This window comes from Vidua chalybeata, chromosome 4 (assembly GCF_026979565.1).
Source record: "Vidua chalybeata isolate OUT-0048 chromosome 4, bVidCha1 merged haplotype, whole genome shotgun sequence".
Taxonomy (NCBI): domain Eukaryota; kingdom Metazoa; phylum Chordata; class Aves; order Passeriformes; family Viduidae; genus Vidua; species Vidua chalybeata.
In genome coordinates this window covers 60,537,640-60,549,780 of record NC_071533.1, presented here as the reverse complement: position 1 = coordinate 60,549,780, position 12,141 = coordinate 60,537,640, and the positions used below count along the sequence as shown (strand labels likewise).

Below are 12,141 nucleotides of genomic sequence, written 5' to 3'. Positions count from 1 at the left end.
GTGGAAACAGTGGAGTAGTTTATGCTTCCTTTCATTTTTTAACTAGTCATTTTTCCAATATGACTTTCTGTTCTTGGCTTCTGAAGTAATTCTGAAAAGTAGTTTTAAGCAGGCCAAATAAACCTTCAAAATTACATTGATTGCAGGACTATTATTCTTTTAGATAGTTTTTTTTATTAAAAAACTTTCTACTTCATCAGTTTCATTGCTAGAGTAATCCCTTCACCAAACTTGTTTCTCTCCCCCAGCCTCTCATTAATTTAACAGGCTGCTGTTGCATGGGGTCATTTTTAAAGAAGCTGTGGCTTGGTTGGTAAGAATACTGGGATTATTTGTGTTCAGGCAGAAGCAAACAGTTGTTGCACCATAGAACATTTTGCCATGGCTGTGCATGTGGATAGGGCTTGCCTGAATAGGTCCTGAGGACTAGACCATTCCTTCCATGGACCTGTCTCATGAGTTTCTCTCTGTCTTTAGAAAAAGTTATCTGTTTGGAGATTGGGCACAGGAGCCTCTTGTTCCAGTATTCTCTTCTGCTGGGATCTCTGCATTCTCAGCTTTTATTATTGTAATAGATAACATGTCCAGATGTGGCTTTGTGGTAATTAAAGATCAAGTGCCCATTCTGTTAAAATGAAAGCCATGCTTAAACATGATATAAACTAAAACTATACATAAGCTAGAGAACTCATTGTCCCTGGATAAAGATCTAGTAATATTTAAAAGGATTGGACATTTGTATAGCTAAGAATTACAAATGGACTTGCCATAAATCTCTGGTTTGGAAACTCTTAGAGTTGTAAACCATGAAGTAGCTGACTGGTTAGAAAAATAACCTCATGAATGTTTTCTGTAAAATTTGGTATGAATTGATTTGCAGCAGTTGCTGATGTCTTAAGCCAATACTGTAAACTACATTGGTCTCAACTGACCATGAAAATTTCTGCAATCTGTTATTTTACGTAAAACCTTTTTACTTTGCTTATTATTTTTTCCAATTTGAACTTGATAGTTAGACCTCAAAAAGTTCTTATGAACAGTTCCATAGGGAGGTAAAATTAGCTCAGCTGCATTTGAACTTAGTAAATGAACAGGTTTGTAACTAAAATGTGTGGTAAAGATGTGTGGAAAATACCATAATTTTTTGAAAAATAAAGCTTAGAAATTACTTAACACATCATGTTTCACATGCATAATATTTGACTTCATGCTGTGGCCAAGCATAAGATGTTCTGGAATGAAACCAGTTTGTGCAAGGAAATTAGGATTAGCTGGAGAAGGTGTGATGTATTTTATTTTATTCATATTGTCAGCTGTCATAAATGCTCTCCAGCTCAGATTTATTTATTAAAAATAATTATTTAAGCCTTTTCATGGGTATGTTAAAGCCAATGCCCATATGTGACTAAGTAGACAGTATCTGGGAATGAAAAGTGAAGAAGTAATTATGGAGTCATGGCAGTGTCATGCTACATTGGTCCCATCAGCTTTCACATTATTTGCTTGAACACTTAGATACAAAGGTGTTCTTTAAAGTTTCACAAACCTTGTTGATTTCTCTTCTGTGCCACTGGAAGAAAGTGCTTGGTTGCCTGGAACAAGGTAATTTTGTGAGTTATGAAAAAAATATGAGTACTGCTCATGTGAGTGTCAGTGGCAGATGTCATCCCACAGCGCTTCAGGGCCTGTCAGTACTTTGTGCCTCTGCCCTTGGCTGGGGGAGTTTGATGCTGAATGGGAAGTTCTCCCATCTAAGCCTGTTGCATGGGAGAGATGATAATAATTCCTTTACACTGATTTTTATGAGGTTTGTTTCCCTCAGCATCATGCAAAGCAGTGGGAGCATATCAGTTCTTGAAAGAAACTTGGGCCTGTAATGCCTCTTCCCACTGCTGGGATGGCTTTAGAGGTTAGCTTAAGGAATGGCTTTTGAGGCCTGCTGATGTGCCCATGGTTTGGAGGTCGATCTGCAGGGCCAACACTGGTCTTGACTTGAGCCAGGTCTCTGGCACCTCCCCTGCACCATCTGCTGTGGTGCTTTGAGATGGCATTAAGCACCTGCTGTGTTCTGCTTGGACTGACAGCTCCCAATGACATGGACTGTCCTTCCAGAACCCATTTCCTTAAGTATAAAAGCCCAGACAAAACTGTCTGCCCTCATGCAGACTGACTGTCCCACTGTGGGTCTCACCTCTTACTTAGAAAGCAGAGTCATTCTGTAGCCAGTGCTTTTTCTTCACCAAAAGAAAAGCAGCTTCTCAAGCAGCTTCTTTCCAGCGTCATTGAATCCATAGCCTCACCAGATCCTTGCTTTCCCCAAAAGCCTAGAGAGATCATTAAATTTCACAGAGTGCATGGAAATTAGGCAATTGCAAGTGGGTTCAGACAAAATGATGAAGTGGTTTCAATGCAGCATTTTTCCCCTAAGTATTATCTATGGCATCTCCTGTTCCCTGAAAGTGGAGGAATCTCAGTCAGAGTCCTGATGCGACAGAGATGTTAAAGTGCAATAAATTATTTTCAGATTGTGGGCCATGTTTTAATATTGTTTCCTATGCAGAATTACCATTGACTCTGTGAAATGCTGTTAGGTTTCTGCTCCAAGAAAAAAACAAACCCAGCTTGCAAGCAGCATGTTAATTATTTACAGTTCCTAGCCCCAACAGAATGATCACTGGTGAAGCATTATACTAATAGCTGTGCTATGTTTTTCATTGAAAGATCTCGTAGAACTAAACAAACACTGAATTAACTTTTCCTACCTAGAGCATGAAGTAAAAATTAATTTTTAATGCAATTCAATTTAAAGATTAAGTTAAGAGCTAAAGTGGAAGGTCTACAAAGTTGTTTGTGGCTCATGGTTCCAGTGCTCCTGCCAGCCTTTTCTGACTCAGGTTAATGCAGAAGCTGCAAGGTTGCACACAGACTGGGAGGTGTCAGTTGCATATTTATTTCGAACTCATATTGTTACTTCCTCCCTATGGTGTTTACTGTTTCATTGAATCAAGAAATGGCCATTAAGTAAAGTAGCCAACATCTGACTGACTTTCCAGAACCTATGAGCAACATCAAATGCCAGCAATTTTAATGAGACTTCTTAGAAGAGTGGCAACTTTGGAAAATAGGCTAGTAAGTACAGGGCACCCAAAAGTCACAGCAAAAAAAAATCAGTCTGTGGAGTTCTCTTGCTTGAATTGGAAACCTATTGAAAATACTCACTTGTTTGAAAACATTCATCAAGATGTAGTAATAACATAGTGCTGAGAAATCCTGAAGTTGTGTGAAGCCATTTAAAAATAATTTAGAGTTTGCTTACGGTTACAGTCTTTGAATTGTAGTTATGACCTGATCTTTATGTATAATAAAATAACATTTTAATTAAATTATCTTTTAATTTCAGATTTTATACAGCCATGCCATCAGTGCTTCAGCGTTCTTCATTGCTTTTTTCGTTTCCCTGGTGTTGACATGCTCTGTCTTTTTCATCATTTACCGAACCCAAATATTAAAATGGAGTTTCTGTAGTAAAAACCAGGTGAGTTGTACTGTCTGTCAGGGTAGGTTATTTAATTTTTTTCACTGATCATATGTGATGATATAACTTGCTAACTAAGATTGTCTGAAGAGTTTTTGAAGATGAATAAAAAGCCATCAAGGGATGGATTTGGCTCACAGGTAATGTAATCTCTACATCCTCTAAACTTTAGTGCAGTCACATTTAGAGGTGAGTGTAAGAATGATACCCTGATCAAAAAAACTGCTATCAGTACCTGAATATTGGCCCTAGTTCAGAGGGGGATTACCTTTTGCCTGTTCATTTCTTTCCATGTTCCTCTCTTCCTCCCCTCTATCCCTCAGAATTAGAAGCAGGATGCCTCTGGGTTATAAGACATTGCCAAGGGAGTATACAACTTATCTTGAACACAGCAACTTGGGTGCAGTTTTTTTTCTGATTATCAGGAATAGGGATATGAATTTTGGTCTTAGTTTCTTCGATATGCAATAATATCTTCAGTGATTAAGCAAAACAGATAGGACTGAGGATGAAGTATTTTCATTGTTCTGTGCCAGTTTGAAGAAAGTATTTCAGTATATATTGCACCAGAGAAAGAAAATACAGAATCTGATAAATATTAATCAAATTGGTGCAATTCCAGCCATTCCTTCTGTTAATTATTTTTGTTTTTATGTACAGTATAACAACTTCATTGGGAGGGAGCTAGAGACCTTAGTGAGAATATTACAGTGATTGGAGAAGTCCTAAGAGAAGTATGCTGAGAGCTTTGAACCCCTTGTCTGCTGAAAGGGTGGTGGATCTCTCATCCATCTGGACTGACCAGAGTAGCTCACAAATCACTTACAACCTTTCTGCTGCTGAAAATTACACCATCAGTAACTTTTATTTATTTTAGGTCTGAGACATTAATCTCTTTAAATGAAAAGGATGTGACTTGTGTCTTTTTACAAAAGAAATAGTGATAATGAATTAGTAAAAAAGGTCCAGCTTGTTCTAGCATCAGATATTTATAGTGGGGTTTTTACAAAATATTATTAGCCCTCAATCTGAAGTCTCTGTGAACTGAGTAACTTCCAGCATGGATAGGATTAGATTTTCCATGTTCTTCACCCAATAATATTGTAATGTTGTCATATGTAATTTGTATGTCATGAGCAATTCTTTAAAAAATTACCTAGAAAGTTTAAAGTGGAAGACAACTTCCTAGATGACTTTCACAAGTGTTCTCCATTTCTTAATCTGTATTCCACATCAGTTATATACTAAAAAAGATCAGTCTGAAATAAAAGTAGTATATTTGATTTCAGATACATATCTGAATTGCACAGCCTCTTTCTACTCTTTCCAATGTTTGATGATAAGTAGAAACCTTCTCACCCAAAGTTAAACTGCAATAAAATTAGATCAGACACTCATTATACATTTTTTATAATCTAAAGTTTTCTACTTTTTCTCCCTTTTTTTTTTTTTTTAGGATATACAGCCTGATCTCAGCCAAAATCACAAACTGGAGCATTCTCAATTTAATTCAGGTGATCTCTTTAGTGAAGATATAATTATGAATGACCAAATCATTGATATTCTGTCCTTTGAAGAACCTGAGAACATGCGTCAGGCTTTAGAAGAGTAAGAATTCACTGCTATTACATCACATTTATTATTTTTATCATCAGGCAAACCTTTGAATATGTTTTGAGTATCTCCTCTTCATTGTTTTTTTTATAGTGTCTGTTTACTCGTATTAGTGCACTACCTTAGGTTTTTGAATGTTTTAGACAATAATCTATGGGAAGGGAAAGCCATCATATTTCATATTGATTCACTTGTAGAAGTCACAACACCATCTAGAAACATGCAGGTTTTCCAATCCAACCTTGCTTTGTCTCTCTATGGTTCACTACGTGAAGGGAAACTTCTTGGTGTGCAAGAAAACACTAAAACACGGTATTCTACTATTGCTTAACACATTCTGCTTTCAGACGGGTGGCTTTTGTCCTAGAAAAGAGAGGCCCTGCTGAGTGGCAGCATTACTGTTCAGCAGTGTATTTTGAAAACAACTGGATCAGAGTCTTAAGGTGTGACAGTTTGTAGTGCTGCCAGAAAGATACCGTGTACCTGTGATTGATGGGACCACTTCCTAGAGCATAGAAACACTCCTGATACTGTTGAAAGGCTTTTTGACAGAAACATGCCACTGTTAAAGGTCATCTGTTCTTCAGCTGAATTTTACAAAAAGGTCTAATGTGAGGATGAGCAGATATTATTTATGCAGTCTTATCATTACCTCCAGGTAAATGAGGGTAAAGGCAGTATTATGCAACTACAAAATCTGTAGAAGCTGAAAAGTTACAGGACCATGGATGGAGTTTTCTTTCTTTAAGGGTAACTAACATCATTATTTTTCTGCCTTTCCCTGATAATTGGGAATTTATCAATTGCACATTGGTCATTGTTTTTATAACTATAGCAACTCAGGAGTTGAGAAGGCTTATCCTGAAAATAATTTTGTGAATATTAAGAAGAATAGGATCAAACATTTTTTTTAACTCACTTTAGTATTCATTTATTTCAGGGATTGTTAGTATCTAGCTAGGTTGAAAAAAAATGCTGGACTATTTTCAGATGGACTAGAAAATATTCCTGCAACCTTTGGAAAGGTTCATTTTTTTAACAGGTTTATTTCTAAACCTATAAAACAGTATTCATATCCTTGTTTGAATATGTGTCCAGGGGCTAAAGGTTTTAATTTTTTTTATGAAGTTAGTGCATATGTCTCTTGCTTCCTTTTCTTTCCTCAGTTTCTATTTTGTTTACCTCTAAAGAGGTGAGCGTTGCAGTGAATAAAGTAGATGCCCATTAGTCAATACTCACTAACCTGCTTCACCTTCTAAGCTATCTTTTCCTTTTCCAGGGTGAGGATAGTAGATAGACCACAAAGGTATCCAGAGTTACAGTGATTCCTGCTATGAAAGATGATTGAAAGGGTGATAGGTATTTCAGCCAACCAACATCATCTTGCTTGTATGATAGCTTGCTAGTTCCTTCCGCATCTTTTGTTGCAGGTATGTTTCATTTTTGTCAATGTGACACACATACAAGCTTGGCAGCATAATTGATAGCATCCTTTTCATTGCACTGTCATGGTTGGAATCATTCTGGTCTGTCAAATAGAAATAAGAAAAAAACTCTGAAAAGTAAGAGCCACATGTTTTCTTCTTTGCAGCATAGAGCTGTTCTGTCTTTTAAGAAGTGACAGTGCCAAATCGTTTAGGAGATACATCAGGAGCATGTGTTCAATATTTATGGACAGGGAGAGCTTTGGAGTGTAGACAGTTTGCAGTGTCAGGAGCACTGGCTAGAGAACAAAACATACTTTTAATGTTTCATAAGGAAGCTTCTTGGTTACTCATTTTGTGAATTTTTTTCTTATAAATCATATCCTTGCTGTACATTATGCAGCAAAATAGCTTGGCTTTTATTCTCAGTAGGTTCCTTGCTGTGTATATTACTGAGTATTGGCTTCTAGGCAGTGAATACTAATGAGGGGAAGATACATGATTTGGATATTTGACGTGCACACTAGAAGATCAAGTTCCAAAATGTTGTGGGTCTCTGTTTCTATATGTCTGCAGGAGAATATGAAGAAAGCTGAGCAATTTGGGTTTGTGTCCAGTATGATGGAGCCTGACCATTCTCATAGTCTCAAAAGATAGAGATGTGTTAAAGAAAACTTAATTTCTTAAATGGCTTTCCACTACACCTTTTCTTTTTTTAACCTTCATTTTGTACAGCTATGCTTCCTTGAGTTTGTCAAAGCTCTAGCTGAATTTGAACCTGATTGCTGATACACAATACATACTGCCAATTGTTTTAGTAAATGAGTAAGTAATATTTGTATATTTAAGGCTGATTTTTTCCTGTTATAGAGGATGCTGAGGCCAATGTACTAGAGAAAAGGATCAAACTGTCTCCAAAATGCTTGACAGAAAAATAAAAACGATTTACCATGATCTTAGAAGTCCACTTTTTCTTTTAAAACCTAAACTTCATGCTATACATGCCAGTTTGATTTGCTATGGAGCTATGTTTTTTTTAAAACCTGAATTTAAATGGAAAGAAGAATCACAGACTCATAGAATCTTCAGGGATTAGCAGAGACCTTAGAGATCTTCTAGTCCCAACCTCCCCACCATAAACAAGGATACCTCCCACCAGACCATGTTGCTCAAGGCCTTACCCAGCCTGGCTGTGAACACTGCCAGGGATGGGGGATAAATGATCATGTTGTCATAGCACCTAGACTTGACTATTCCTACACAGAAAATGGTGAGAAATAGTTACATGGTTAGTCAAAAAAAAAAAAAAAACCAAACAATGAGGAGCTAAATTTCTGTTTTTCATAACTTGGAAAGAATGTAATTAAAAGTTTAGAATTTTTGAAGGGAGAGCATATTCAGCATATTCTTTTTGTGAAATGTGTACCATGCAGGAATACAACTAAATAGTAATCACGTTGATGTAGCATGCAGTGAATGCTCACGGTATGAACTCCAAACCCTGCATTTTTGGTTCTGTTTTATGAATACTGCTAGAAACTTCACAAGTGTGTAAACTATACTTTGTAAACTATACTTTTTTTTTTTTTTAATCTGAGATCAATTGCTTAATATATTATAGGAGCCTGTAAGACTGGGGAGCTGAAGAAAACAAGTAATTTAAAATTAATAAATACATATCTTTCTTCATCTTAAAAATGCCACTTTTCTTTGATGTTGGCTAACTATGAAGTGTTTAGATTTGTAAGGGTCATTTCTACTGTCTACCTGGAACAATTTATCTCATCCAGAAGAGAGTCTTCTCTTGAGAGTTGTGCTGTTCCTGATGCTTTATTCCATATAATTTTTAATGAAGATTGATATGTCCTACCATTTCTGTCATTTGAATACTCACCCTGCGTGGATAGATGAGAAGAATCTGATGAGATCATAGCAGAGTTGGAAGCTCCTCAGGCATTAATGCATAATGCATATAGCAATAATGCTTATTTATTATTTTGTTAGTATCCAGGCTGAACTTGGTGTTTTTGAAATCAGTGGTGAAATGTGTGATGACTTCACCAGAAGCAGAATTGGAATCTTTCATACACTCTTTTTGCACAGTTGCTTTTCTGAGCAAAAGAGTGAAATAACCATTTTCTGAACTGTGTTGCAACAGCAGTATTGCAGGTAGATATATTTTTAAAATTTGTTTTCTGAAGATCACTGATTTGTCATATTTCTCATTGTCTGGAAGCAATGCAGAGGTTCTCAGTCTCTTAAATGCTGTATTTTAAAAATGTTTTCTAAACAGATAGTTGTAAAAATTGAAATACTCTCTTTATATTGCTGTGGAGAATTAGGGGTTTTTGACAGGTGAAACTACTGCCAGATCTAATACTTAGACTTTCTATCAGGTTTTCATGAATCTTTGTTTTCTGAAGAGTTTCTGGTCTCTCAGCTCAATTTTTCATCTTTTTCAGTTTTTTATTTGATTATTATTTCTTGGCTGTATATCAGGAATCCTGTTTTTGGTTTTGTCAGCATTCTGACTTCTGGAAAGCCAAACTTAACTTGTGACTCATCCATGTGAAAGCATCCTTAGATAGTGCTCATGTACCTTTCTTAGCAATTTCATTTACTGATGTTTGTGTTCTCTATAGGCTGCTGTGTGAGCTGTGCTGAGTTCATGCTTGGCTGTGTAAGTGCCACAGGACTGATGGATGAACTCCCCCAGTTCAGAGCTGGCTGCAGGCCAGTACAGCTACTGGTGTGTCACAGAATATCTTCAGACCTGTGCTAACACAGCCTGGCAGCAGGCAGGGACCAGGGAAAGGCAACACATCCCACTCTGGCACAGGAGTGCCAGAAGAATTTGGGCAGTCAGTGGCTGTGGGTGGGTGTTCGGACCTCATGCCATTGCCTCTGCTTCTACTTTAGTACAGTTTGAGTCTCCTGCAGAGGTTTGTGCCTTGTTGTGCTGCAGCTGTGTAAATCCCAGCCCCGAAGTATTTACAGCCTCTGTTGAGACTGGACCCAGCAGGAGAGCATGGAATGCAAAGGAAGGAAAAAAGGAAGGAGATGTTGAATGGAGGAAGGTATGGGGCTGCACAGAGGGGTCACATTGACGTGGTAACCAACACAACAAACTAAACAGATAAAAAACCAAAAGACAGCCCAGCCTACTGATGCTGTATTACTAGCCCTTCAATAAATGGATAATTTGTGAAACAAACCACATCAGCAGCTTTTGAAGATCTCTAATGCCCATTACACTCAAATTGGCTTTCTTTGTTTACTGTGACTAAAGCCAGCACTTCAGGAACTATTTTCTTTGTGATTCTTCTTGTTTGACTCTTTCTTCATCTTCACTCCTCTGAAGTATGACAAGGCAACATGAACCATAATGTCTGGATGTTATCCTCCCATTTCTTTCCTCACTGCAGCTGTCCCATTGTCAGTGTGCCCGTGGGTACAGGACATGTGCTGCTCTGGCTGTAACTGGGGTGGGGTGCTGGTCTGTCTGTCCATTCTTCCCTCTTTCCGTTCTCCTCTCCGGCAGGAGTTCGTGCAGATGCTGTACCTTGGGACTCTGAGTCACTGCTGAAGTGGAAACAGTGGAGACAAAGTGTCCACAAATGGCTCTAAATTACTTAATTAAGTGCTTTTCAGGAGCCTTGTGTATTTGAAGCAATACTTTTACAGAAACAACTACCACAGAGCTCCAGTCTCCTCTGGACACTTTTGTAATGCGTGTGCTACTAATTGACTTGCATTGGCAGAGGAGAGATGAGCTTCTCAGAATGACAGGCTTTTTGGTTTTGGTGAGAAAATGTCATCGAAGGGGAATTTGTTTAATGCTTCTCTCCCTTTCAGACTTCAGGAAGTTGTGTCACAGTAGTTTCTTACGTTTATAAATTCAGAATTAGTTTTAAAAATATGTTTGAAAGTTATTTTTATGACTGTTAAATTAGTTCTCCTATTCAGAAATTCTCTCTGTGGGCCTGTAATTTGAATAATAAGACTTAAAGACACAATTACTTGGTCGTTAATGAGAGGTTTCCATTTTTTGTATTGTGTTGTGTTTTGGTCTGTCTTTTTTTGAATTAACTATATTTGGTTTCCTGACCTCAGCTGCTTTCCTGTATTCTTTCATTAGGTCTATGGAGGACATCAGTTGCTCAGGCACTCTTTGTGCTTCTCTGTGTTTGGCGTCTGGGATTCTCCTCTTCCAGATCTCTCTAACAGATTTTTAAAACCTCTTTATCTTCAAGTGAGTGAAAAAGCTTTACACTTGCTGTTTGAAGTTTAATTTTCTATGTGTCTGTTCAGCTTTCCTTCCCCCACCCTTTTGTGCCACCTGCCTTCTGTACTGTCCTCATCCTTTCCCTGCATGCTTTGTCCAACGAAAGCATTCATCTTTTTCATCAATAGGTTGCCGTCAGCTACCTGTACTTCATTAGCTTTCATGTTTCTGTGCTGCTGAATATGCTCAGGAATTGAGGCAAGACCTTTTAAACATCAATTACTGTAACAAGCAGAGTGCAGAGCATTTAAAGCAAATTATTAAATGTACCTTGGCTTGAGGAGACAGCGTCAGGCTAGAATTCTTTTTCCCTGTGTGATGTGAAACATTTAATCTGGTTGACTGTAAACATTGTTCTTCTGAGGGACTTGAATGAAACCAAATGAAAGCATTCAGTTTATTATATGTGCAGGATTCCTGTTTCACTGACTGTGGGCACGATGCAGCATGCTAGAGGTACCCTCAACCTCTCTGTTTTGAGTAAAGAGCTTGAAGCAAGGTTTCTGATGTGTGTGATGAGCTTGTCTCATTTCTGCTGGCTGCTGTATGAAGATCACATACTAGAAGTAGAGCACATTAGATGGAAGGGAGCTTTCAGTTTTTAGAGCCACAACCTTTCTTCAGCTGCCGCTGCCAAAAGGTGATGGTGTGGCTGCTATCTTCAAAGACATGATCTGGGGGAGCTATGGCCTGTAATTCCTTTTCTCTCTACTGTTACCCTTGGTTTGGTGGAACAGTTCATAAACTTCTCTTCCATTGCCTTCTTCACCAATGTGCTGTCAGGAAAATGAAGAGTGTGAGCTGTAGGTTAAATACACCTGAGATCCTAGGAGCCTCAGTATTCGCTTGCTGGCACTGCAACATCAGCTGATTATTACCATTGCTCCTCCTGCATTTTGCATCATGTGGAGTTACTGGGGTACTGTAGTTTTCCTTGAGGGTGAACCTTGTTGGAAATGGAATCAGGTTGAGTCTGTAATGACTTGCAGCAAATAGGAAGATGTGCTGTGGGAAGACTGAGGGAAAGATAATAGGAAATGTTCTGATGGTGTTCCATTGGGGTTTTCATTCTTGGGAGCACCGATGAAGAGTAGAAAAGTAACAGGGAGGTGGGTGAGGAATAGCTTTAATCTTCTTTGAAGCATGCTTTAAAAAAACCCTGTATTTGTGATAAGGAATAAATCATGTGTTATGAACTATGTAACAATGTGATAGAGCTGTTAAGTGTTACTTTCCAAGGAGAGAGATGAGGAATTCAGTCTTTCACATCTCAGTAAGAAAGG

General features: G+C 37.9%; 1 protein-coding gene across 3 annotated transcripts in view; it reads left to right on the top strand.

Annotated features, from left to right (window-relative positions):
• Nucleotides 1-12,141, top strand: part of EVC2 (EvC ciliary complex subunit 2) — a 61,315-nt gene that overhangs the window by 18,073 nt on the left and 31,101 nt on the right. For all 3 annotated transcript variants that reach the window (XM_053940357.1, XM_053940359.1, XM_053940356.1), the window contains exons 8-9: nt 3,401-3,535; nt 4,992-5,143. In XM_053940357.1, the coding sequence (XP_053796332.1) occupies nt 3,401-3,535; nt 4,992-5,143 (287 nt within the window). The remainder of the gene's footprint in view (nt 1-3,400; nt 3,536-4,991; nt 5,144-12,141) is intronic.